The sequence below is a fragment of the Arvicanthis niloticus genome, chromosome 1 (genome assembly GCF_011762505.2).
Source record: "Arvicanthis niloticus isolate mArvNil1 chromosome 1, mArvNil1.pat.X, whole genome shotgun sequence".
Lineage (NCBI taxonomy): Eukaryota > Metazoa > Chordata > Mammalia > Rodentia > Muridae > Arvicanthis > Arvicanthis niloticus.
The window spans coordinates 135,769,526-135,792,312 of record NC_047658.1 but is presented as its reverse complement, the minus strand read 5'-3'; the positions used below and the strand labels follow the sequence as shown (position 1 = coordinate 135,792,312).

The following is a 22,787-nucleotide window of genomic DNA, read 5'->3' as shown; positions in this document are numbered from 1 at the left end:
GTTCACTTCAGAGCTGGAAGATTGTATGGGAGACATTTCCCTGAGAACTATGTTTCCAGGGAGCTAAGAGGATGCATGGCAATATTGTGACATTATGCTGGAAGATGGGCAGTTGTGCTGCTGAGAGGAATCATGGCTCTCTGTTACCAGGGAGCTTTCAAAGATTTACAGGGAGATTCCAAAGGTTTGCCCCACAGAGTTTCCAGTACTGAAAGTCTGACTCATTAACAGCCATAATCCCTTTGTTTGGGATCATTTTCCTCTCTCCCAAGAGGCTGCCTGATTTGCACCAAGGGTATTGCATGCAGAACAATCTTCTTGCAACATCTATGGTGTGAGTTTTATATGGACTTGGACAGATAATTTAAAGCCTTAATCGTTATGACAAAAGGGAAAAAAAATCAGAATTTCTTCCCCTTGCACTTCTAAGCCGAATCTGGAAATAAAATTAAAGAAACCTTACCAAAATGTCTGCCTGTTGGTACTGAGATGTTTTGTTTGTTTTGTAGATTCAGGGTATGCAGAGGATATGTGGACTAACAATGTTGTAAATATGGCTTCTACTTTAATCCCCCTCATACAGTGTTGCTGCAAGGCCAAGGGTGTAATTTTCAATGTCACTACTGTCCTGGTGGTGTGTCCTTTGGGCTGCTTGATAAAGTCCCTTGGTTGACATGTCTGCAATATGCAGATCCTGTCGTCTTGCAATTCCCTGTAGTCTGAGTGTTTGTTCTCCTGTACGCACAACCTCCATGCATGCCTTATCCTCAGTGCCTCAAAAGCAACTTTTTAAAAAGAAATCTTCTTTTAAATGCACTAATTTTAAAGGTGAAAACAAAGACATTAATTGGCTACTCAGGCAAGCCAGGGAAGTGTTATTCAGTCCAAATACATTGAGTACTGTGTAAACAAGGGCAGGTTTAATGTGTAGGCAGTGTAAAACACTCTGAGAAAGGGTTCCGAGCATACCACCAGCCTGCTGATCATTCTATCCAGCTTTTCAGTGTGAGACCCCTAGGCCACACCTTCAAAGAAGGAGCAGATACAGATAGGTGGCTGCTTTGAGACTTTTGTCTTTATTACCTGGTGCTGTGAGAGGCAGAGAACTTAGACACCCAGGAAAGATCTTCAGGGTTCAGCTCCCACCCCTCTGCCATGCTGTGAGTTGCACACAAGGTCTGGGGGCACAGAGTTCTGCTAGGCTCGCTGAGGAAAGGTGTGGGGCTTAATCAGATCCCGCCTACAAGTCCCGCGTGGTTCTGTTTGCTGCTGGTATTCTTGAACATTGAGACTCAAACCTCTTTGCAGGGAGCTCAAGGGTTTCAGTGAAGTTGCAGGAGGAAGAGCCAAATGAATTCTAAATAGCCAGAGTCCCGGCCTGGGCCCTGTCTAGTGGCCAGCGCTGTTCTGTAATAGAATTACTATTTAGGAATTTTGCAGAGTTGGCTCAAGGCAGAAGGTACTTGGGTAATCAAAAGAGGAAAGAGTGTAAGCGAGCCTTGGGAGCAAGGCAGAAAAACACCATCCATTCGGTGTCTTCAGGGTCATCCTAAAGCTACAGGTCTGATCATGTGCCGTGCACTAAAGAATGGGCTGAGAATCCAAGTGATGTTTCCAAGCTTCTAGGCTTTCTGGGGATGGCTTTTATTTGACAGGCCAAAAATATTCTGCTTGAGGGCTGGTTCTCCACAGAATGAGACCAAGGGCCTCCAAGCCCACTCCTGGTGCTCTGCAGGCTTCCCGCCAGGACAGTTCTGTTGATCTGGATACCATCTATAGTCTCAACTCCATGGCTCTTGCCTGTAACATTTTAATAGCCAGCCTGGATATTTGGCAGGCTTTTGTTTAGTTGATTTTCCTGTAAGCTTCAGCAGACCTAAGGAATTGAAATTTAAGAGTATTACTGTGTCTTGGAACTTAGAATCAGAAATGCTACCAGAAATGATTTTTTTTCCTTCTCCATTGGTGCACTGAAGAATGGAATTTAGATTTTATAAATGACCACTGGGTAATGGAACTATAAAAACTTGTTTTCACAGATGATGTAAGCAGGTGGTTTGACTATAGTTAAGAAGCCCTGTCTTCCCTTACTCTCTTTGTTATTTCCTTTCTTTTTTCTTTTTTGTTTTTTTTTTTGAGACATATTTTTTCTTTCTTTTCTGCTTCTCTTCTCCTTTCTTTCTCTCCACTCATCTTTGACCCCCTCACTTTTCTTCCTTTAAGTATAATGTTCTTTGTGAGAATGATCCAGGGGTGGATATTTGAATGTGGTATGGTCCTAGTCACTTGTGCACATGTATATACCTCAATAAACATCCCCCACCTCGTTCTCAGCTGCCCAGCAGGGAACTACTCTGTGCTGAGTGTGATGTCCCTCTGCTTTCTTCTTCTAGGTTTCTCTCTGTCATCTGTGACTCCCCCTGGCAAAGCCCCACATGAAGATTTCTGCAGAGTTTAACATGTTACTTAATCACCAGGCTTGTTCTGAAATTATAATATGCTAATTTTTTCCCTTGTGGCTTTTGGATTCCTAAATTCTGGGAGAGAAAGACTCATCTGTCATTTTGGTATTTTTTTCTTGACTTCTCCCAGCTGTATCTAGGTAAGAATCTATTCTGCAGTCCTGGAAGCATCTTGGATATTTCTTCCCCTTTGATCCATTGCCAATCCTAAGTACTGTTTACATCCCTGTTTTCATGGGTATGATCCTATACTATTGGTAAATATTATGGATTATCTCTTTTGGTTTCCTAGCTGCCTCTGAGGCAGGCCATTTTTGGTACCAGAGATTCCTTTCTTGGGCACCAGGGCACCTCCCTCTGTCCTCCAGGGAATTCAGGTTCAAGATTTTGTGTTTTAATCCCAGTGAGTAAGGAATCTACTGGAACTTGGTTGGATTTTCTCCCTTTTTCCTATGATTGATGGTGGCAGTACCTGGCTCTCAGTCCACATCCTATCTACTTGTGAGGCATTTGCGAATAGCCTCTGGGTTACCTTCCGGTGACACAGCTGCTCACCTCAGCCTCTGAGTGCTTTCTCTGTCCACTTGGCTGTTCCCTTGGCTCCTGGTTTCTCTTGCTGCTGCAGAGCTTGTGTGTGCCAGGTGGGTCCTTTAGAGCAGTCCTACCCCTCTTCTGTTGATTCCTTTCGCTCACTGGCGTGTTCCCTGTGCACCATTGTCTGAACTGTCAGGAATTTTGGACTCAATTCCAGATTGTCAAAGGCATGGTTTGAACTGAACAATCCAAAAGAATGGAACAGCCTCAGCCCCTTTCTACTTTATTCTCATTACCCATCCCGGCAGGGAGGATGGGGAAAGAATGTATCCTCTAGGTCCTGAAAGAATGTCTAATATTCGTCCTTTCTCCATAAGATACACAGTTTAATCCTTGCTTTAGACATTTTTCTTTTCTAAATAAACAGGGCCTAATTGGAAAAAGCTGAGAGCTAAGCAGAAAAGAATATAAAACATTTACTGAGCTTGGAGGTGCATATTGAATGCTGCAGGAAATTTGCATATGGATTACTTGGTGGAAAAAAAGAAACATTGTCAGCCCATTAGTTTCTGTGATGGACTCCCACTGACTGAAGTCCAAGTCCTCTGCCTTGTTTTCTCCAGCTGTTCCTTTCTGTAATCATTTCTCTTTGGCCACAGGGCAGCCATTCTGTTGGTGTTCTCTGTACTGAGGGAAAGACATAGTAAGCAATGTAATTGCACCTCCAGCGTGTGCAGGCTATTCCTGGTGTAACTTTTATTGTACCTCATTTCTGAGAGCATTGCTTCCTCATCCCAGGGATTTCCAAGCCACCTTTTCTGTCTCTGCTGGTATGATAAGTGGCAACCTGTAGATTGCCCCCTGGTGCCTCAGTTTCTCGAAATGCAAAATGTAGTGTTTAGCGGCAGTTTAACTGGAGATGGAAAAGAACCAATGAATATTTATAAAAGTAAATTCAGTCCCTGGAATATAAGATTCCACAGAAATTCAAAGCATAATTAAGGTAAAGAGAACAGATTAGTGTTAAATATATGTGTGAAACACGTTTTACATTTCCTTCCAACAAAGGCAGAATTTCATTTACTCCAAGTGAGGGTGGGGAAGTGCTATTGTGAATTAGGCTTCTAAATTTGGATTTTGATATGTTGATTAGTGTACTGTAGACATAAAGCAACATGTTGACATTTCTCAGCAAGTGTGTGTGTGTCTGTGGGGTAGAAGATGGACATACATAATAAGCAAATGCAATTACCATTGGCAGTATTCCTCCAGGAGAGGCAAGGAAAAAAAACCCCACAAAACTAAAGAAAGATTTGTTATCGGAAAAGATACTTTGAGGTACTTTTTAAATCCATGGAAACATCATTTAACATTAGCTGTTTGCTCTGCATTATGAAGCAAGATTTCTTATGTGAAGAGATATTAGACACTGTCTGCAGAAACTCATGTGTGTAATTACGTCATTGTGATAGAAAGCAGCAGCGCTTCCCCCTTTACAAAGGCATTACTGAATTATTAAGCACTATGGAAACCAATATAAAGATCCAAAATCGGCATTGATCAGCATATTTTAACAGCTCCACAGTGGAAGCTTCGAAGTTGTTAAAAAAACAAAGGATCTATGTGGCGGGGGTGGGGGGGAGAAGTCCTGATAAAGGAAAACCTTCCTCATATTACAAAGCCCCAAGTGCCACACAGGCTCACTGATTGTCAACGGAAACATAGTTGTTACACATTTGTTACACATTCTCAAAAGGCTTTATCTTAGGATCCCACCCCCTTCAATCTAAGTCCATGTAGTTTTCTTGGTCAAGGTCTCTTGGAGCAACTGAATCTTTCTCTAGAGTAATAAAGACATAGCTAAACCTTGCAATGAGAAGTCGAGTTTATCAGAGAATTAAATAGTTGAGACCACTGTGTCCCAAGAAAACCAAGGGATGATGAACCTTATCCCCAGCTAAGAATATCTGAACCAGAACCTACTTAGGCAACAGTCACTATGTAATCTTTTAATGCAAATTCTCTGGGCTTTGTTCAGGTAGATCTTCTGAGACCTCACTGTAACAGACTGTGGCCCTCAAATAGGTGTCATTATCATGCTTTGGGAAAACTTAAGAGATACAGACTCTGGGCCTCACCCAGACCTAATGAATCAGAACAGGAGCTTTATGGAGACAGAAATCCAGTCAGTGCCCCAGGATACCTCAGGTCTGTGTTCTATTACCACACAATGAATGCTACATAAATTTTGAGCAGTTCGCTTGTGATCACGGAATAAATGATGAACAGAGAATAGTTTTGGTATTTTGACAGCCCGACCCATTGCTAATTATTAATCAATCACAGTTTTTGTGCAGATTTTATGTGTTGAACACCTGGCAGATTCCAGAACCTGGCAGGTTCTAGAAACAGGAATAAACATGACAGATTCAGAACTCAGAAGTGAGCCATTCAGCAGATTATTAGAAAGGAAAAATATCAGCAGAGAAAGTATGGTCTGCAGGCTGAGCCTCGTCTAGGGGGTCAGTGTGTCAGTGTGTGTCTCCCAGACCCAGGTTGTTTTTGATGAGGTGAGGCTCTTGGTTCACATGGCAACAGCTACGCAGACGAGCTGTGGGTTTCTCCGCTGTCTCCCAGTAGGAAGGAAGCCAAACAAGGTAGAATTTCCCTCCTACATGAACACATTTATTGCCCACACATCATTTCATTTGGAGACTAAAGAGAGCCCAAAGGATTTGCTCATAGCAGACAGCACGATCCCAGGGAGTGTATTGCCAAGAGCATCTCCAGCTCTACCTTGTGGATTACTGCTTGCTAGGTCCCCCTGGGCTGGGTGGACCTGTGACTAGACAGCCACCAGATTTCCTTCTCACCCAGCCTGTCTTCAAGTCTTTCAGAATGATCCTAGTTCATCCCTAGGCCTTCAGGAGCATCCTCATGCAGAAAGGCTAGAGGGGGATTTCTGTTCCTTCTCTGCTTTCCAGTTGTGATTACCTTTGCATCTCAGTCATTTCCAGTTTGAATTTGATTTGCATGTCGAAACTGCTAATTATACCATGTACTTACAGTGCTTCTGTTTTCTAAAACGAAGTCAGAAAACTGACCCTTCTTGTTAAAAGTCAGGGTCAGTCTCTCCTGTGTGGAGCTATAGGGATATGCTTTCCCTTTCTCATTCTTAGTCAATCTCCCTCCCTCCTCCCACTCCCTCTTTTTTTTTCCCTTCCATCTTCCCTCCTTCTCTCCTTCCCTACCTCCGTCTGTCTGTCTGCCTCTCATTTCCATCTATCAATCTGTCTATTTACCTACCTACTAAGCATCATATCTATCTATCTATCTATCCATCTATCATCTATCTAACATCTATCATCTGTCTGTCTCTCATCTAGCATCTATCATCAATCAATCTATCTACCATCTATTTACCTATCCATATATCATCTATTTATCTATCACTTAACATCTATCATCTGTCTGTCTATCATGTATCTGTTTACCATCTATCTGTCATCTACCTATCTATTGTTTGTCTGTCTCTATCTCCTCTTTCTCTCTATCTTCTTACAAATGTATCTTTAGAAGACCAGCTACTGGTGAGTGGTTTTTTTTGGCTCTCAAATGCTCATGTTTCTGGTCCTGTTTGTCTGTAGTCCAGCATACATTCTTTAACCAAATACCACTCTTGAAAGATCAAAAGGAGTTCTCCCTGCTTTCATTTTGTTCTTGGCTGTAGCTCATGGATGGCTTTCTTCATTCTTTTTTCTTAATTTGTCAAGAAAAAAAAAGTTTTTTTTTTTTTTTCCTACAGAAGAAACAGAGGTGGCTCTGTGGATAATAAAGGGATTGTTAGCATTCACTAATACAGCGAGCTCCTATATTTCTTTACTGCCACATCCTTTCAGTGTTATTTACTGAGCAGCTGAAATAATTGGGCTTTGAATTTTTAGATCACTATAAAGCAAGACCTATGTCACTTACTGCTTGATGTAATTGTGTCATACGTATTTATTGAGGTTGTTTATTCATCTCCCTGGTGGACAACTTTGTCAAAGCTAGTTGAGATATTTCTGCATGTGCGCTGGGAATCTAGGGCACTATACATTTCGTATAACACTTAGAAATTATAGAGGGCTCCACAAATAGCATCTGTCTCTAGACCTTAGGGTGTGATCTTTGAGTTGCTCTCATCTTTGATTAGTCCCTATACGTTCATTAGAACAATCACCGTTTGGCATAATGTGTGGTTACTCTGAGTAGATTTTAAGTCCTAGAGAGAGGGAAAGAAGGAGGGAGGGAAGTAGGGGGTTGTCTCATTCAAGCTGAGAGTTCCACAAGAATGTTATGGCCATACATATGTGGGGACTTAACTGTGGGGACAAAGAATGCTTTCCTATAAAAGAATTATTTCAGATAGACTCTTAAGGATGTATGCGGTTTAAGCAGCAGAAGAAAAGGAAGCCATTTTCCCAGTAAAGGAAGAACATAGCTTATACAGTGCCTGGAGGGGAGGCAGGAAAGATCCATAGTGCCTTTTGAGAAGCTAGCGCTGTGGAATTCAGAGAGGAGGGATGAGGTCGGTATTCCTAGAGAGAAACAAAGAGCATCAGGTAGGACCTCAGGATCCATGACAAGGTTTAAGGGCTGTAGCTTCAAGAATCCTTGGGGCGAATTTGGCATAGGAGAGAGCCTCATGGGGCTGCATTTTGTTCTTTTCCTGAAACTGCTTCAGCAGTAGCATAGAGTGAGTGGCTCAGGGAGACGAGAGGAACATTAAGGAAGACTGGATGATGGCCAACCTCAGAAGTCCAGATTAAGACAGAGGAGTGTTTGTGCGTGTGAGAATCTTGAGGATTTGAAACGAAATATGGGTAGATGGGAGAAGGAGCTGGCAAGAGTGCCTTCATGAGTTTTATAGTTTGTTCTCCTCAGTGCTATTGGAAATGAGACGTTAAATAGACAATAGGCCTGGAGCTCATGGAGGTGGAGGTGAGGGTCTATGCCAATGTTAATTGTAGCTAGCCATGAGGATTCGAATGTCACACACATGTGCTTCTCTGTGCAACAGTAGAAATAGTAGCAGGAATTGCATTTGCTTTTCAACAAGCTTTGTCTTAAGTGGAGTTAGAAGTGCTCCAACAAATACCTCCGTGTATCTACCTGGTTAAAATAGAATGTGTAGAGCACCAAGCATGTCCTTGGCTCCTACTAGACTGTGGGAATGTCTGAAACACCTTTCTTTTCTCCATTTAAGCTATTTACAGTTACTTTGTGGTATATGTTAGAGAAGCAAGGTCTAAGGGTGCATTTCAAGGTGTGTGTGTGTGTGTGTGTGTGTGTGTGTGTGTGTGTGTGTGTTTGCTTATTTTATTTGGTGGCCATGCTAAAAGCTCTTTCATTGTCTGGCTGAAGGTACAACCTTAAGTCCTTCTAGAATCATCCTGTTGATTCTTCTATGCTGGTCTCACATTGCACTTGTTTCTTAGCAGCCCATGTTTCCGTGTGGCTCACAGATGCATACCACATATTTTCCCCAAATTTGAGAACTATAGTTAGTTAAAAGAAAGATTATGCCAGGAACATACGGCTCCCCGTACTTTTTAGTCGTTGCTGACGGCTTAACTCCGTGCTTAGACGTTGGTAAGAGTGCTTGGTATAATTTAAGAGCACTAGTCCCTGTGAATTTAAATCCCTAATATTTTGCATTGTATAAAGAAAAAAACCAGAAAAAGTGGAGTTGGTTATTGGAGTTCCCAAATACACTTTTTAAAATTGTATTGTTTTCCCCTGGGAAACTTGCATTCCCTTTTGGATTGCGGGTCAGAGGTCATGAATCTTCTTGGTGAGGTGCTGGCCTTTAGCTGGCTGTCTTGGCAGGTAACTACTACACCTCCAGCCTAACTACCCTGTGGTGGTTTAAAAGAAAATTGTCTCCATAGGCTTATCTATTTGTATCCTTGGTCTCCTGGTGGTAGCATTCATTGGAGGAGATGGAGGAACTGCTAGGTACAGATTTGCTGGAGGAAGTACATTAGCGGGGGCACGCTTGAAAGTTGATAGCTTTGTCTCACTTCCAGTCCACTCCCATCTCCTCCTGCTTTTAGATGGGAGTGTGGTCACCCAGTTCGTGCTCCAGCCATTTGCTGCTTTTGCCTCCCCAGCCATTGTGGACTCCCTCTTTAGAGCCTTTAGCTAAAATAAGCTTTCTGTTCTCTATGGTGTCTTACTATAGCAACAGAAAAGTAACTGATGCACACCCTCACTTAAATAAGGATAACAAATGCCAGATAATTTAGGTGCACAATCGATGATGAAGATGTTGTACCATGCAACATTGACTGAGAGGGTCCCCATCCCAGGGCTGTGGAGCCACCGGACAGAGACACATGTGCGCATGTGCACAAGGAAACACATGTGCGCAGGTGCACAAGCACCTCACTCAGGTTTTCCCTTTATCGTGCCACCAAGACCAAGGCAGGATTCTGAGACCATCCTTACTGTGTCAGTTTCCCCTTAAGTGACTAACCATAGGTGACGTTTATGAGAGATAGGGGACTTATGTTTAAGCAATATGTAACGGAAATCGATGGCTTTTTTGTAGAAAAGCAGAGTCAGGCAAACTTCCTTGCCTCTCAGGTCTTCTCTCCTCCCATCATAATGGTGGAGAGTTTGCATTTGAAAGTGAAAAGGCTTAAGGCATAATTTTTAATCCCATCTTTCCTGCCCACTTGCATCTCTTCCAAAGCTTGTCAGGAGCAGATCTGGAATAGCAAGAACCATTAAAAATTTGGCATATTGCACTCTGTTTTTTGGAATACACTCAGTGTGGGCCAATTTATGGTAAATTATTCTCTTCTCTCCGTGTATAAATTTCCTCTTCTTTCTTGGCAATTTTCTGCTTGCTTCTATAACCCTGTGCGTGCACACACACACATCCACACACACACACTTTATTGCAGTCTGTGTAGAATATGTGTGCAAGTGTTTCATGACTGTATCCACAAGTACATATGCACATATTTGCACCTATGTGCCTATATGATAAGCACATTTACTTAAACAGTTTGTCTCTGAGGCTTGTGTTGCTGAGTGTATGGTATCATACATTCTGTTTGAACCCACAGACAGTTTCTCAGTCAAGAGTTGACAGAATCCAGCAATCATTTTGGGAAACACCATACTAAATAAATATATTGCTTAACGCCGTTAAACCAAGCATGCCAATTCTTAATGAAGCTGAAGCCAAGTCGTGACATCTCTCATCATTACAATCAGACTATTAATTACTGGGTAGCCAGGTCCACTGCCAGTGGGAAAGCTGGCACGAAGGCTTTGTGACAAGCACTTTACCCAAACACAGAGTCCCCAGCTATTATGTGGTTAGGACCTGCAACCTAGGGTCTGAACTGCTGTCTCCCATTGAGACAGGATGGTTGTAGGATGGTTGACAGAGGCATGGCATCATGGGAAATAGTTGGACCTGCTCATTGGGGATTCTTGAGTCAGGGCATTTCAGGGCAAAGTCCTAAAGCATTTTTCTTCATGAGAAACTGATGAGTGGCTGTTTCCTGGCATATTGTAAAGCATATTAGCTCAGTTTTAAAAGGGCAATTTAGAACAGTTTCTTTTCCTTTATGCATGAGGAAGGCACACATTTATATGCCTTGGATTATTGGTAATAACATGTTTCCAATGTGTTAGTGTATGCTTAGTTCAAATTTGGGGAAGGGTGTGGTGAGAAAACAGTCCATTCACTTTACCAGTATTGCTGACATTTTCTCAGAATATGAATAAAGGAGTTAATGCAGCACACACGCATGCAGTCAAGTAGAACCATGTGTTGTAATTAGTATTTTCTCCACGTGGATAGATATTAATTTAATTAAATAATACATTTTGCAGAAGTTCTATAGAACATTAAAATCCAATATTTAGACCCCATAAATGTAGTTTATAGCTTCTAAGAGGTTGGCTTTTGGTGTCATTGCAAGTAGTAACTAGCTTTCTCACTAATTAAAAGGCCCTAATGAGTTCGCTACACAAGGAAGTCTAGGAAATCAATATGCTTTCTTACAAGGGTTCAGTCTCTCCATTTCATTTAACATTTATTTAGCAAATAACGTACGATCACTTTGAGTATATGCCAAGCACCGTACCTAGTGTTGGCAATAAAAAGATTAGCAAAACTCAGTTCCTTGTTCTCATAAAGCTCACAGCCCAAGGAGAGAAACAAACAATCCAATTAGTGTGCCTCTGTGTGCTGCTGGAAATAAGTGGTGTGGTGGGCAGATCCAAAGTGTCCTGTTAAAGCTTATAGGAGAGCCTCCCGAAGGAGGTGGCTCTGTAGTTCTACCAGCAGAGGGCGCTACACAGGGAAACAGCAGGAGGCAAAAGAAACTTAAGGCTCAATGAGGATTGGGTAGCAGGGTCACACTAGAGCCAGGCAGGGCTATGGGTTTAGGGAAGCGGAAAGGCCCTGGGACAAAATGTTAAGGTTTAGGCTCTATTTCATCCCTTGACCCCTTCCTTTCTTTGACCTGCAATGTCAGTCCCCCTCCCCCTCCCCCTCCCCCTCTTCCCTCCCCCTCCCCTCCCCCCCTCTTTCCCTGTTATTCTCTCCCTCTCTCTCTCATGCTTTTTTCCACCTTTTCATTTTTATTAGTTCTCTCTTATTTCATCCACCCCATTTGTTCTATAAATAAATGTTCAAAATGTATTTCTGAGGCAGACCTGCAGAGAAAATGTAATATTTATTGCCAAAATTTAACATTTATTGCCTAATGTACATCCCCATTGTTCGGCTCTGGTCTTTGGTACACAGAAAATCACAGGAAAGTGTTAAAGTTTGTTTGGCTTGTGCCAATCACATGGAATATACTGGAAGCATTGTTAAGGCAGGATGGAGCCTAATGTTCTCCCTGTGCCATCCACAGAGCCTAGGGAGATGTTGGATGTTCAGAAGCCTAGTAAGGCCAGGCCCATTTAGGGAGCAAGAGTTTGTCACTATTGATTGATTGCATGGCCACAGTAGTTGGTCACTACTGACTTTTAGGTTAAAATTTCAAAGCACCTTTACCGAGAGAGGCAGAACATCTGACTGTTGCTTTTATTTGTTTACCTTTTATATATTTCACAGAAGCACTGTGCCTAATGCCACGTGTAGGGAGCAGGCAAAATTGAGCCTCCAAAACATATAGAGTATCAAATATGCATGTATCAGTACAATGTTATGAGACTGTGAATTTCAAGTAAATAATGATGTCTGTCTGTGAGTGCGTGGAAATAAGGAAAAATTGGGTGCCTGGAGGTTGTATAAACATAATTTTTTGTTTTTCATTAGTGTGACTTTATATAATATATATGAGTGTGCATACATCAAGGGTCAAAATTATACCTAGCTAAGTTGTACCTAGCAATGCCTACATAGAAAATTAGGTAATTTAAATACCTTTAAATAATTTTATAAACCACTAGTTTCATACTCATAGACATATATTTGTTATATTGGCATATATCTAATATGCATTTATTGTGATCTTGTCAGCCCCTGAAGAATATATGTTCTTGTGGATAGTCAAAGATTGCGTGAAGTCAGCGGCAGCAAATAACAAAATCTTCACACAACCAGTGTTTCATTGTTTACTTGGTCAAAGGAATAGTAATTGTCTTGAAGTTGTAATCTTATTACACTGTACTGATAGAACATGGTAATATGCACATTTATGTGTCTATCAAAATGCTTATATTTGGTGAGTATCTATGTTCTACTTTGACAGACTCCTTTTGTAGCTGTGGATCTAATGCCCACAGAGAGGTTCCATTTGAGCCCAGTTTCTTTCCATTGTTACAAACCAGACACTCAATAATTTCCATAAAAATTCAGTATGGTTCAATTGTTGGCACAGAAGTTACAAGCTTCCCCCCACAGTGTCATGAAGCCTCTGCAGACATTTCCCAGCTTCAGTTTACTCCGTTCAAAGACTTGTTTAGAGTACCCTCTTAAGATCAGCTCTGACCCACAGCCCAAAGTGGTCAAAAGCAGTGAATCACCTTAAACCAATAAAGATCACACATGTGCACCCATGCAGGCGACCTTTGCTCTATACAGATTTCTTACTAATCAAGAAACAAGAAGTAGAGCAAGCCAGGAAAGGATTTATGAGCTGGCTAATGGATACATTTTGCACACCAGAATAACAGGGAAGGAACAATGACTGGAACCTAGTACTGTTTTGGAAAACATTACTGAGTGGGTTTTATGTTAATTCTGCAATGTTTTTAATAGTTCCAGAAAATCTGGATAAATGAGAACCGTAGGCCAGTTGAGGATGCTGGAGGAGAGGCACATACTGAATCGGTGACTTACTGAGACCAAATACCATATAGCTGCTTTTTTTCTTCTGCTGCTGCCCTTAGCCAGACCCAAGAGTAGTCAGACCTTACAGGTTGTCATAAGCAAGGCAAGCACAGGTTTCTTTAGATAGCAGGAACCATTGGGAGCTCTGTCTGAGTAGGTTTGGAGCAAAGAGAGTTGTCAATGTGACCCGCAGTAATCTCCCAGTGAGGCCACACTCTGTAGGAAACAGTACAAAATCAGTTATTACCTCTTAGCAGCTGTAAGGTAATGCAGACATTCGTGAGTACAGTGCTGGGAACAGGAGGGTGATGGAGCTGAAAATACGAGTAAGAATATGCAGAGATGTGGCCTCTGTCATTGCCCATTTACTAAGCTGAATGGAACAGGGAGCAGAGAGGAGCTCGGTGTCACTTGGTGAACCAGACATGGGGTCTCTGTGACACCTCCTATAGTCGGATGTGGTAAACATTAAGGTTTGCTGGAGCAGTCAGTGCTGTTTAGAATACCCTGGAAACAGAAACTGAGTGGAATGACACAAAGATAGAATATTTCCAGATGGAGATTCACTGAAGGGAATTCAACCCTGGTGAGTACAGTGAGCTTCTGCAGTCTTTCTGTTTGCATCTTCATCCTTTTTTAAAAAAAAAACTGACTTTTCTTTCTCCCCTTTTTCCATTATTTAAAATTAGGTTGTACTGTTCTGTGTTTGATGACTCTTTTTGGTTCATTGAAATCAAGGCATTTTCTTTATTCTTTTCTTTAGTTTTAATGTTTCCACTTTTCTAAACTCCACCACACTCTACACTTTAATGATGAGGATCATGAAGTGTCCCAGGACCTTACATCTCCAAGTGTAATCTCTGAGTGTTGAGCATCTACTGGCATTACCTGGAGACAGAAACACAGGTGCTTACTCTCCTCTGGAAGACCTTAGGCATTGAGATCTGGGTCTTAAGACCTGCATGTGACTTTTGTGCACATAGAGTTGAGAAGGTTCTCTGGAAGTAAACTGTTAGCTAAGTATATTCATCACAGTTCTCAGTGCCTCTCAGTTGTGTAAACTGGACTGCTTCCCTTCTTTGGGCCCTTTCAGACTCACAAAAGAAATCTTACACCCTTTGAAGGAAGCAATTAATCTAAGGGGTCTTGACTTCCTAGACTTACTATAGAAGTCACCATAAGTGTAGCCAGGGCATCAGAAATGTTTGCTGACTTCTCCATGGAAGCCTCTCATCTCTATTGTTTTGAGGTGGTGTGTTGAGATACAAACTTGTACCTAATTTATCTGCCAATTCTTACTGCGTATCACAGTGGCAACCAACACTAATGGGATTAATTGGTCTTGACTGGTGGAATTGTAAAAGTGTGTACCTCCAAGGGTCATAAACACCAAACCTTAATTGAAATCAAATGTATATTTTAAAAAAGTTTTCCAGCATCATAGACTTCTTTCTGTTTGGGTTTTGTTGATATTAGCAATGGTATAGAAACCTGATAAAGAAGGATCGATGTTATTACTGCTTTGAATACAAACTTGTACTTCTTGGCACTCCAAGTAGCTGATTAGAGGAGGGATAATATTCGACTTGATTATTGGTTACACATATGGAATAAATCCCATTTTAATCGTGTCTAATGAGCCTTTCATTTCTAGAACCTTACACAAAAGCTTCTAATAGAAAGAGAAAGTAATATTTCAAAGGTCATCTGAATGTCAGTGAATGTCAACAATCTGTAATCAAGCCGATATATATTGATGATGATTGCAGTCCAGTCTGATTCTTTAAATATGAAGTAATTTTCTAAATTAGCAAAGTGATGCAAGCTGAAGTTCTTTAGGTCCAAGAGAACTTAAAAATGTCTAATTAAAGTTTGTTACTTAAAACCAGCATTGAAGAGATTTTTCTTAGAATGAGGCTTTATACCATAAAGTATTTTCAAGGCCCATGAGATTTAAAGTTCTGTTTCGGAGAGTTTCATGCACTGTTCTCCTACATGTCTGCGATTCCACGGAAACACGCAGATGGAAAATGTCCCTTTCTCCCAGTGCTTTTCCTCAACTGGAGACTGTCATTGGGCAGTTACAGTGTGGGGTGTTTACTGGTCAGGAGGCCACGAAAAGAGCTGGTGGGCATGGCTGTTTTAGAACCAGACATCTACCTGGTAGCAGATTTGAAAGCTGTGAGTTGAGAGAGTCTCTAACGAGAGCTTGGCATTCTGGGAGTTTTGTCTCATTTGCTTATGAATGATGGTCACCCTACCCTACCTTGCACAGGTGATGGTTCTTTTAAGTCCTAGGGTAACTGCTGCTATACAGGTTCAGGTGACTGAGCCTGAAGTAGAAATGGTGAACCCCGAAACCACTTCCTGTCATGTGATAAGGAAATGGAGAACATAGCTTATCTAGAACACTGATTCCCTCTCATGCATATGGGCTCTAGCCCTAGAGTTTCGGTTCTGGGGGCAGGTCAGAAAACCCATCCTCCCGGCAGTTACTCTGAGGATACTGATTCTGGTTTGGGCATCATAGCTCTGAGGGCCTTTGCTCAGAATATAACCGTCCCAGTGTGTAATCTGGTAGTGTGTATCCTCCTCAGTGTGTAACCTGCTAGTGTGTACCCTGCCCAGGCATACATGCCATCCTTGCTTCCCCTCATCTTTGCATGAGTAAACATTGAGTTTTATTCATTTTTACCTCTTCGCAACTGTGGACCATGCTCATAGGGTTTGTTCAGGGGGGCAGATGCTATTTAGATCAAATTAATAAAAAAAAGGGAAAATATTTGGCATTGGCCAACTAACTATTCAGTGAACACCAAATCCCATGTCTGCTCTCCCAGCCCTGCCATTCATTGTTCTGTTTGTGTTTTTCTTTTCCTCTCTTTTTAAAAAAGTCTTATTTTATTCCTTCTTCTTCCCTTTTGAACTTTTAAGTGTGACTGTGATTTGGTTTTCTTGATCTTCCTGTATTATATCTCCTTTTGAGTTAAGGACAAATCAGGACCTGTGATTCAGTTATGAGTTACTAGTCTTTGGTTTTATGATATCAGAGCCAATTCAAGAAGAAGAGGACCTGAGACAGAGCATTGAAGCTTTTTTGCAGGCATTGAACCACAGCATGGATACAGAGCATCCATCTGGATACAGCAGCCTATAGGCAGTGTGTATCTTAGCCCTCTGGGTATATCTTGAGCTGTGGGAACCACACTGCGAAAACCTGTGACTCAGACCCAGGAAGACCCAGGAAATGTTCCTAATGCTCAGACTTCCTATATTCAGGTGTTCATCTACAAGGTTCACCACCTTCAGTAGCTATGTAAAAGTCACGAAAGATAATAAGATTAAGAGGCATCTATTTTCCCAAACTCTCCAAGAATCCACTTTTAGCTGTTTGGGAAATTCTTTCTCGTGATCCTGCCCAAATGTTAGCTTATTTTTAAAGCATTTGCCTTTAACTGAACTTGCAAACGTAGGGCTGAAACTGCCCGAGAGAGAGGAAATTCTTGTGCTGAATTACAGGGTTATTCCCATAATGGATGATAACACTTCGTTATACAATTGTTCACTTTCAAGTTCCATCCAGATGCTATTAGAGAAGCAAATGGCACTGCAGCTCCTTCCCCTTAGAGAATCTTCTGAAAAGTTCATTCAGGTGACTCTGACCCATTGGGTGTTAGATGGCTCTAACAGCCATCTGCCAGTCCTCGAGGACCTGGGTCTGTAGATTCCTCAAAGATGTTTTTGCCAGCGAGTGAATGGCTGGTGTCTGTTAGGAGCTCCTGGGTCCCTGAAACTGCCTTCTGAGGACTGCCTCCACACAAATCGTTCAGTAAACTTAGACCCCGTCTCTAGTTGTTTCCCCTGAAGATACTGCTATGATTCTCTCTTCTGGCCATCCTTGTTACAGAGGGAACCTCAGATATCATCTAGATTTTTGTTACTTTTTTAGATTGTCCTTTTTTTGCTGTCACATTCTATCTGAATGCCCAATGTTGTCCTTTGACTTTACTTCTTCATGTAGTTAGGTTATTCTGATCCTCACTGATTAACCTGGAATGTCAGACCGCCACTACCACCACCACCACCATCATAATTATTATCGATTGTGTTGATAATAGCAATCAGTTCAATTCTAAGCAGACATTAAATGGACATTGAATAGAAAGGACGAGGAATTGCTAGCTTCACGTACCTCATATGTGAGCACATGGACAGTTTGAATCACACCACCACATAGCTGGCTTTCTCATGGTGTGGGGGAAGTGTCCTATATATCTGGCACCCATAGAAAGCCTGTTAATCGAGCTGTCACTAGCCTCCACTCTCAGGTCGATGCCAAAACAATGAAGCTTTCTCTGTAAGAGTTGAGCTGACTGTAGAAAGGATGAGAGATTGGGGGCCACCCAATTCTGGGTATATCTCACTGGAACTAGCCCCAGAAAGACATCTGTCCTACAAAAGAGCTCTGCTAGGAATGAGGCTACAGGCTCAGCATGGCCAAAACCACAGGCTCATTTCAGACCTAAGTGCACTCTGCCAGATGATTCCAAGCAAAATAAACTGGGCTCCAAGACTTTGCTCTGATTCTTCATTCAGAGCGAACCTTAAAAGCAGACGTTTGCTTGGCAGGGACCTCTTAGCTATGAATTAGGAGTTAATTTAGAACTCTTTGATCTTTAACTTGAGATCTGTTTGAAAATTTGCAGAAATAAGGCCCATAAATTCCAGAATCACCCCCCACCTCCCAGCAATGTGGCGTTATTATACACTTGGCTGTGAGAAAGTCATCAGCTTTGTCAGCATTCTTCCTTCATTCAGGAGACATTTTTTTTTAATGTGCAATATAAATCAGGAAAACACCGAAAATTATTTTAAGCAAAATATCGAAATTGAAATAAACCAACATATGTCCATGAGACATGTATAACTCTCAATCAAAAATAAGTGCAACTTTTATAAATTTCTTAAAATACTCCAGCAAGCAGAATGCTTAAATAGATGGGGTGTTGTGACATAGTCGACTGTTCTTTCTACTTAGTTCATCCTTTACTTAAGGATGAAATTTTCAACGACTGAAACCTTCCCAACCAGCACCCTCATGAGCAAGGGAATCAAGGCTATTGCAACACATAAGTATCGTCGGCTAACTTTGATCGAAAACAGCCCTTCTGATACTGTCCTACCTGTATCGATGTCTGTCCGCCTCATTCCCACTACCTTCCTCAAAAAAAATAAAAATTCCATCACCTACAGGCTTTCCCGATAATCTTTTCTTACTCTCACTTTAAATGTTAGCATCACTTTGACCCTGTAATAATAATTGATAATTTCCCTGAAGAAGTCATTAAATTGATGGTGTTATTAACAAACTACAAACACACATTTTTTTTAAAAAAAAAAAAAGCCATCAACCTTTTTATCTTTCTCTTATTCATAGCTAGGTAATGCAAATTTTAAAAATAAACAACAATAATAAACTTAACAGTAACAAGCATAGTAGTAAGTAGTAGTTCCTTTATTTGAAATGAATTAGCACTAAGTGAATTCTTTGTCTCCTAGTTATCTTTAAAAAAGCATTTTGAACACTACTCAGCTTGGCATTACCCTACATGTTGCCCGTGGCCACTCATTTGAAGTTGCAACACCTAGACAAACATTCAAGGACATGTCTGATTGACCATATCTAGTGGGCACCTGCCTTTCCCATCCTGTATTCTTAGACCTTTCCTGCCTTCCTTTTCTGTCATAGATCACTTTAATTTTTCTTGTTAGTTTTGTTGTTGTTGTTGTTGAAAACTTTCTTCCTTCCTGGTCCCTTCTATGTAGACCAACTTGCAAATACAAAAAGCTTGTTAATTTTTTTTAATAAATCTTCAAGATACACACTACTATGTTTCTATTGATTGAGCCAGATGGCTCACAGTGAATATTCTCTGACATAAGTAATCACAGAAATCAGTTTGGGACCAAAATCTGGTATGGAACGTGCCATGTATGTGCTGTGGGAAAGATACAATCCACATAAACATATGGGTATTTTTAGAAGCAATATTTGTTAGTGTTTGGATTTAATTTTATCTTACTGTTAGCTAAGTACGAGCTAACGGTTGTTTTTCTTCCCTTGTCTCAGGCATTTGGGTCCTACTCAGTAACTAAAACTTGTTTTCTTTTTGCAGTTTGAAGGCTGCAAGAAAGCCTTTTCCAGGCTTGAGAACCTCAAGATTCACTTACGGAGTCACACGGGTGAGAAGCCATACCTGTGCCAGCACCCAGGCTGCCAGAAGGCCTTCAGCAATTCCAGTGATCGTGCCAAGCACCAGAGGACACATCTTGACACTGTAAGGATGGCAAGGGCTGGCCACCTTCCAGCCTCAGCTGTGTGTGCCAAAGGGTCCTTCTGATGGTAGGATGGTGCAGGTATTTGCTTGCTGGTCTTAAGGTCACCAAGGGCAGTGCCAAGCACAGCAGCAAAACACAGTCAAGTGTCCACAGGGCTGCCCTGTGTGGTTGCTTTATTTTTTTATATTTTAGTTGTCAATTATGCTATAGATCAGAACTTTCTAGAACCAAGGGGTTATTTAGTCCCTTCTCTGTAGAAAGCAGAAGCAGTTCAAGGGCTAAAATACAGTAGATATTGGCATACAGAATGGCCACTAGAGATAATTAAAGCGATTATCAATATATCAGGCTGTACCAAAGTAGACAATGTGTGCAGTTGAAAGAATATGAAGTACAATGTTTATGCGTTGACCCTGTTTTTTTCCTTTGGACCTAGCTTTTCAGCCAGCATGGTGTTGAGCATGAATCTGGTCTTTTGCTTTAGAAACCATCTGTTATTTTTACCTACAATTCATCTAAAAAGACAGAGCAGCTCTTTCCCCGAGTTCATTTCATACATGCGTTTTCTGTGTTAACAGACACGCATCCTTTTATATCAACCTTATGAGAACAATTGAGCTGTATTTTCACACCCTTAACTCCCTTAATGCTGCTACATTTTGCTCCTTGCAAATGCTGTCTGTGTAACTTTTGTCTTTTTATTTCCTCCCATTATGTTGATAACACTCCTTTGCATCCCCGAGCTTTGAAGCCATTTTCTTTACAGGAGGCCAGGTAGATGCTGTGTAATTTCACTTCACTTAACAAAGCCGTTGGGATAAATGTATTATACACATCGCGGATCTCTTATCCCACATTCTTGCAAATAATGTATTCATGACAGTACTTTCTCAGCGTTAATGTTCTGATGTCTATTATTAAGCTACACCAGAGTTTGAATTTTGAAAAGATACCATTATTTTCACACACCTTCTCATACATATTTAAGATTCTTCTGATGTTATAGTTGACATATTTATTACCTTTTTTATATTAGTCTCTATTAGTCATATTTGTTGAAGTCATTTTAGCTTTGTGTGTCATCTAACCTTTCTAAACAGAATTATCTCCTAATATATATGTATAAATGTGATGGTTTGTCTGGTAAATACTGGAAACATAGTTAGCAAAATAGGAGAAAAGAAAACACACCTTTTCTGCTTGAAGCCAAGTTGAATTCATTGATCTGTTCAGGACTACTACAACAGAATATTAAATTAAATAAATAAACTAAAAGTGCTAAGATTCTTAACATGTAAAAATAAGGAAAAATTATGTTAAAGTGTCAGATTTTTGTTGTATCAAAAATGGTCTTGGTCTAATCCAGCATATTTTCCAGTTCTTCATTGAACCATATCATGGAAGTGTTACCATTCCTAAAGCAAAATTGTCTTGAGAAATTGTCCCAGCTAGCCATTTCCCTGTAGTTTCAGAACTGCTTTTGAGGAAACCTGATTTTTTTTTTTTTTTTTACAATACCCTTCTTTGGTGCTAATTTTAGCTAATCACACAAAACATTTTATATAGTAATTAGAGAATAAAAATATATAGCCCTTTTAAATAAAACTGCCTATGGTAAATGACTTTGACTTGAATTCAGGACATCTCTTAGAACCCAGTCATTTTTATCTTTTTAAAAAGATTTTCTCTATTACATTTGTTAGAACTATCATTTTTTCTTTAAGATCCAAGGTATTTCCTATTTAAGTGCTTTTTTTCTTTAATAAATGTTAAACTTTTAAGAGCCTATTGAAATCAATCCCTTGTTTTCCAAAGCAAACTGTAGCTGTTTGAAGAATTTGTAACTTAAATTTAGGTTTCTTTCCACTAATCATGCCTTATACAAAAGCTGTCGGGACTTTTGGATTAAAATATCTTTTCAACTAAACAGATTATTTTTTCAGGAAAATGGTTTTCCCACAAAGATTACTGAGTTTATTATAAGAACCCTGAAATTTTTCTTAGTACAATTTCTCTACTAACATCTAAAATCTGAACAAGGGAAGTAGTTACTCAGGGCAGCTGGAAAGTAATTAAACACCGTTTCCGATGGCACGTAGCAGGCCATTTTAAGCTTGGATAATCAGAGATAAAATGATGGGAACGCCACTGTTGACACCCGCACCTGAGAGCTGTTTAGGCATCCTGGTCCTGGCTGGCAGACACAAGGGGGAGGGCTCAAGGCTAGTTGTGAGGACTGGTTATAGTCAAGCTTTCTCCAAGAGTACCTCAAATCAAATGTAAAATTTCCAGCTCTATTCAGAGCAGCATAGATTTCTAGAGCACGCCAGTGTCCATAAAACTTCTTCTCTGAAGCATTTTCTCTTGGTCAGTGACATGAGTCTGTGTGCTTATGTTGAAACTACTAATGAGGATGGATAGTTGGCTGCTTGCTACTCTGAGATGAGTGCAGAGTAGAGAAGACTAGTTCAAGAAAGCCGGGTGAACCCAGAAAGGATTCTCAGGTTAAAACAAAGTTTTTGTTCCCCCATAGAAACCTCTCAGCAAGTGGCTTTCACCAGTAATTGCCCACATTTTAAAAAGGTGAAGTAAGGGCCTCGTTCCTCTTCTTCCAACATTTATTGTTAAGTTTCTTAGAATTTAATGCATTGTGCAGCACGTTCTGGAAGCTCTGAAACGACAGAGAACTGGTTAGCTAGAACAATTTCTCAAGACAGTTTTGCTTTATGACTGGCCACACTTCCATGAATCTTACACAGTCTTAGGTAATCCAGTCAATCAATCAGAATTAGTCAAGAGCAGTCAATGAGTAATCATATCTAATATTCAAATTGGGGATTTCAAATGAAAGGATATACCATGATTCTATCTTGTTCTTGAAGTGAAAGATGCCAAAATGCTAGTGAATTCTAACTATTGCTTTCAGTAAGCAAATAGGAACATCCACATATCTACTCAGAAGATGATAAGCACATGAAAACTGGAGCCTGACAGAGTAAGGGTAGCCATGGCACACTCTTGTTTATGGCATAGCAGGCTTCCAGAGCAAGAATGCTACCATCGAGAGAAGAATTCAGATCTTTCTCATACCATACAGACCC

At 40.7% G+C, this 22,787-nt stretch overlaps 1 protein-coding gene across 2 annotated transcripts in view; it reads left to right on the top strand.

Annotated features, from left to right (window-relative positions):
* Positions 1–22,787, top strand: part of Glis3 (GLIS family zinc finger 3) — a 418,755-nt gene that overhangs the window by 299,572 nt on the left and 96,396 nt on the right. For both annotated transcript variants that reach the window (XM_034519169.2, XM_076918852.1), the window contains one exon: positions 19,524–19,685. In XM_034519169.2, coding sequence (XP_034375060.1) covers positions 19,524–19,685 — 162 coding nt within the window. The remainder of the gene's footprint in view (positions 1–19,523; positions 19,686–22,787) is intronic.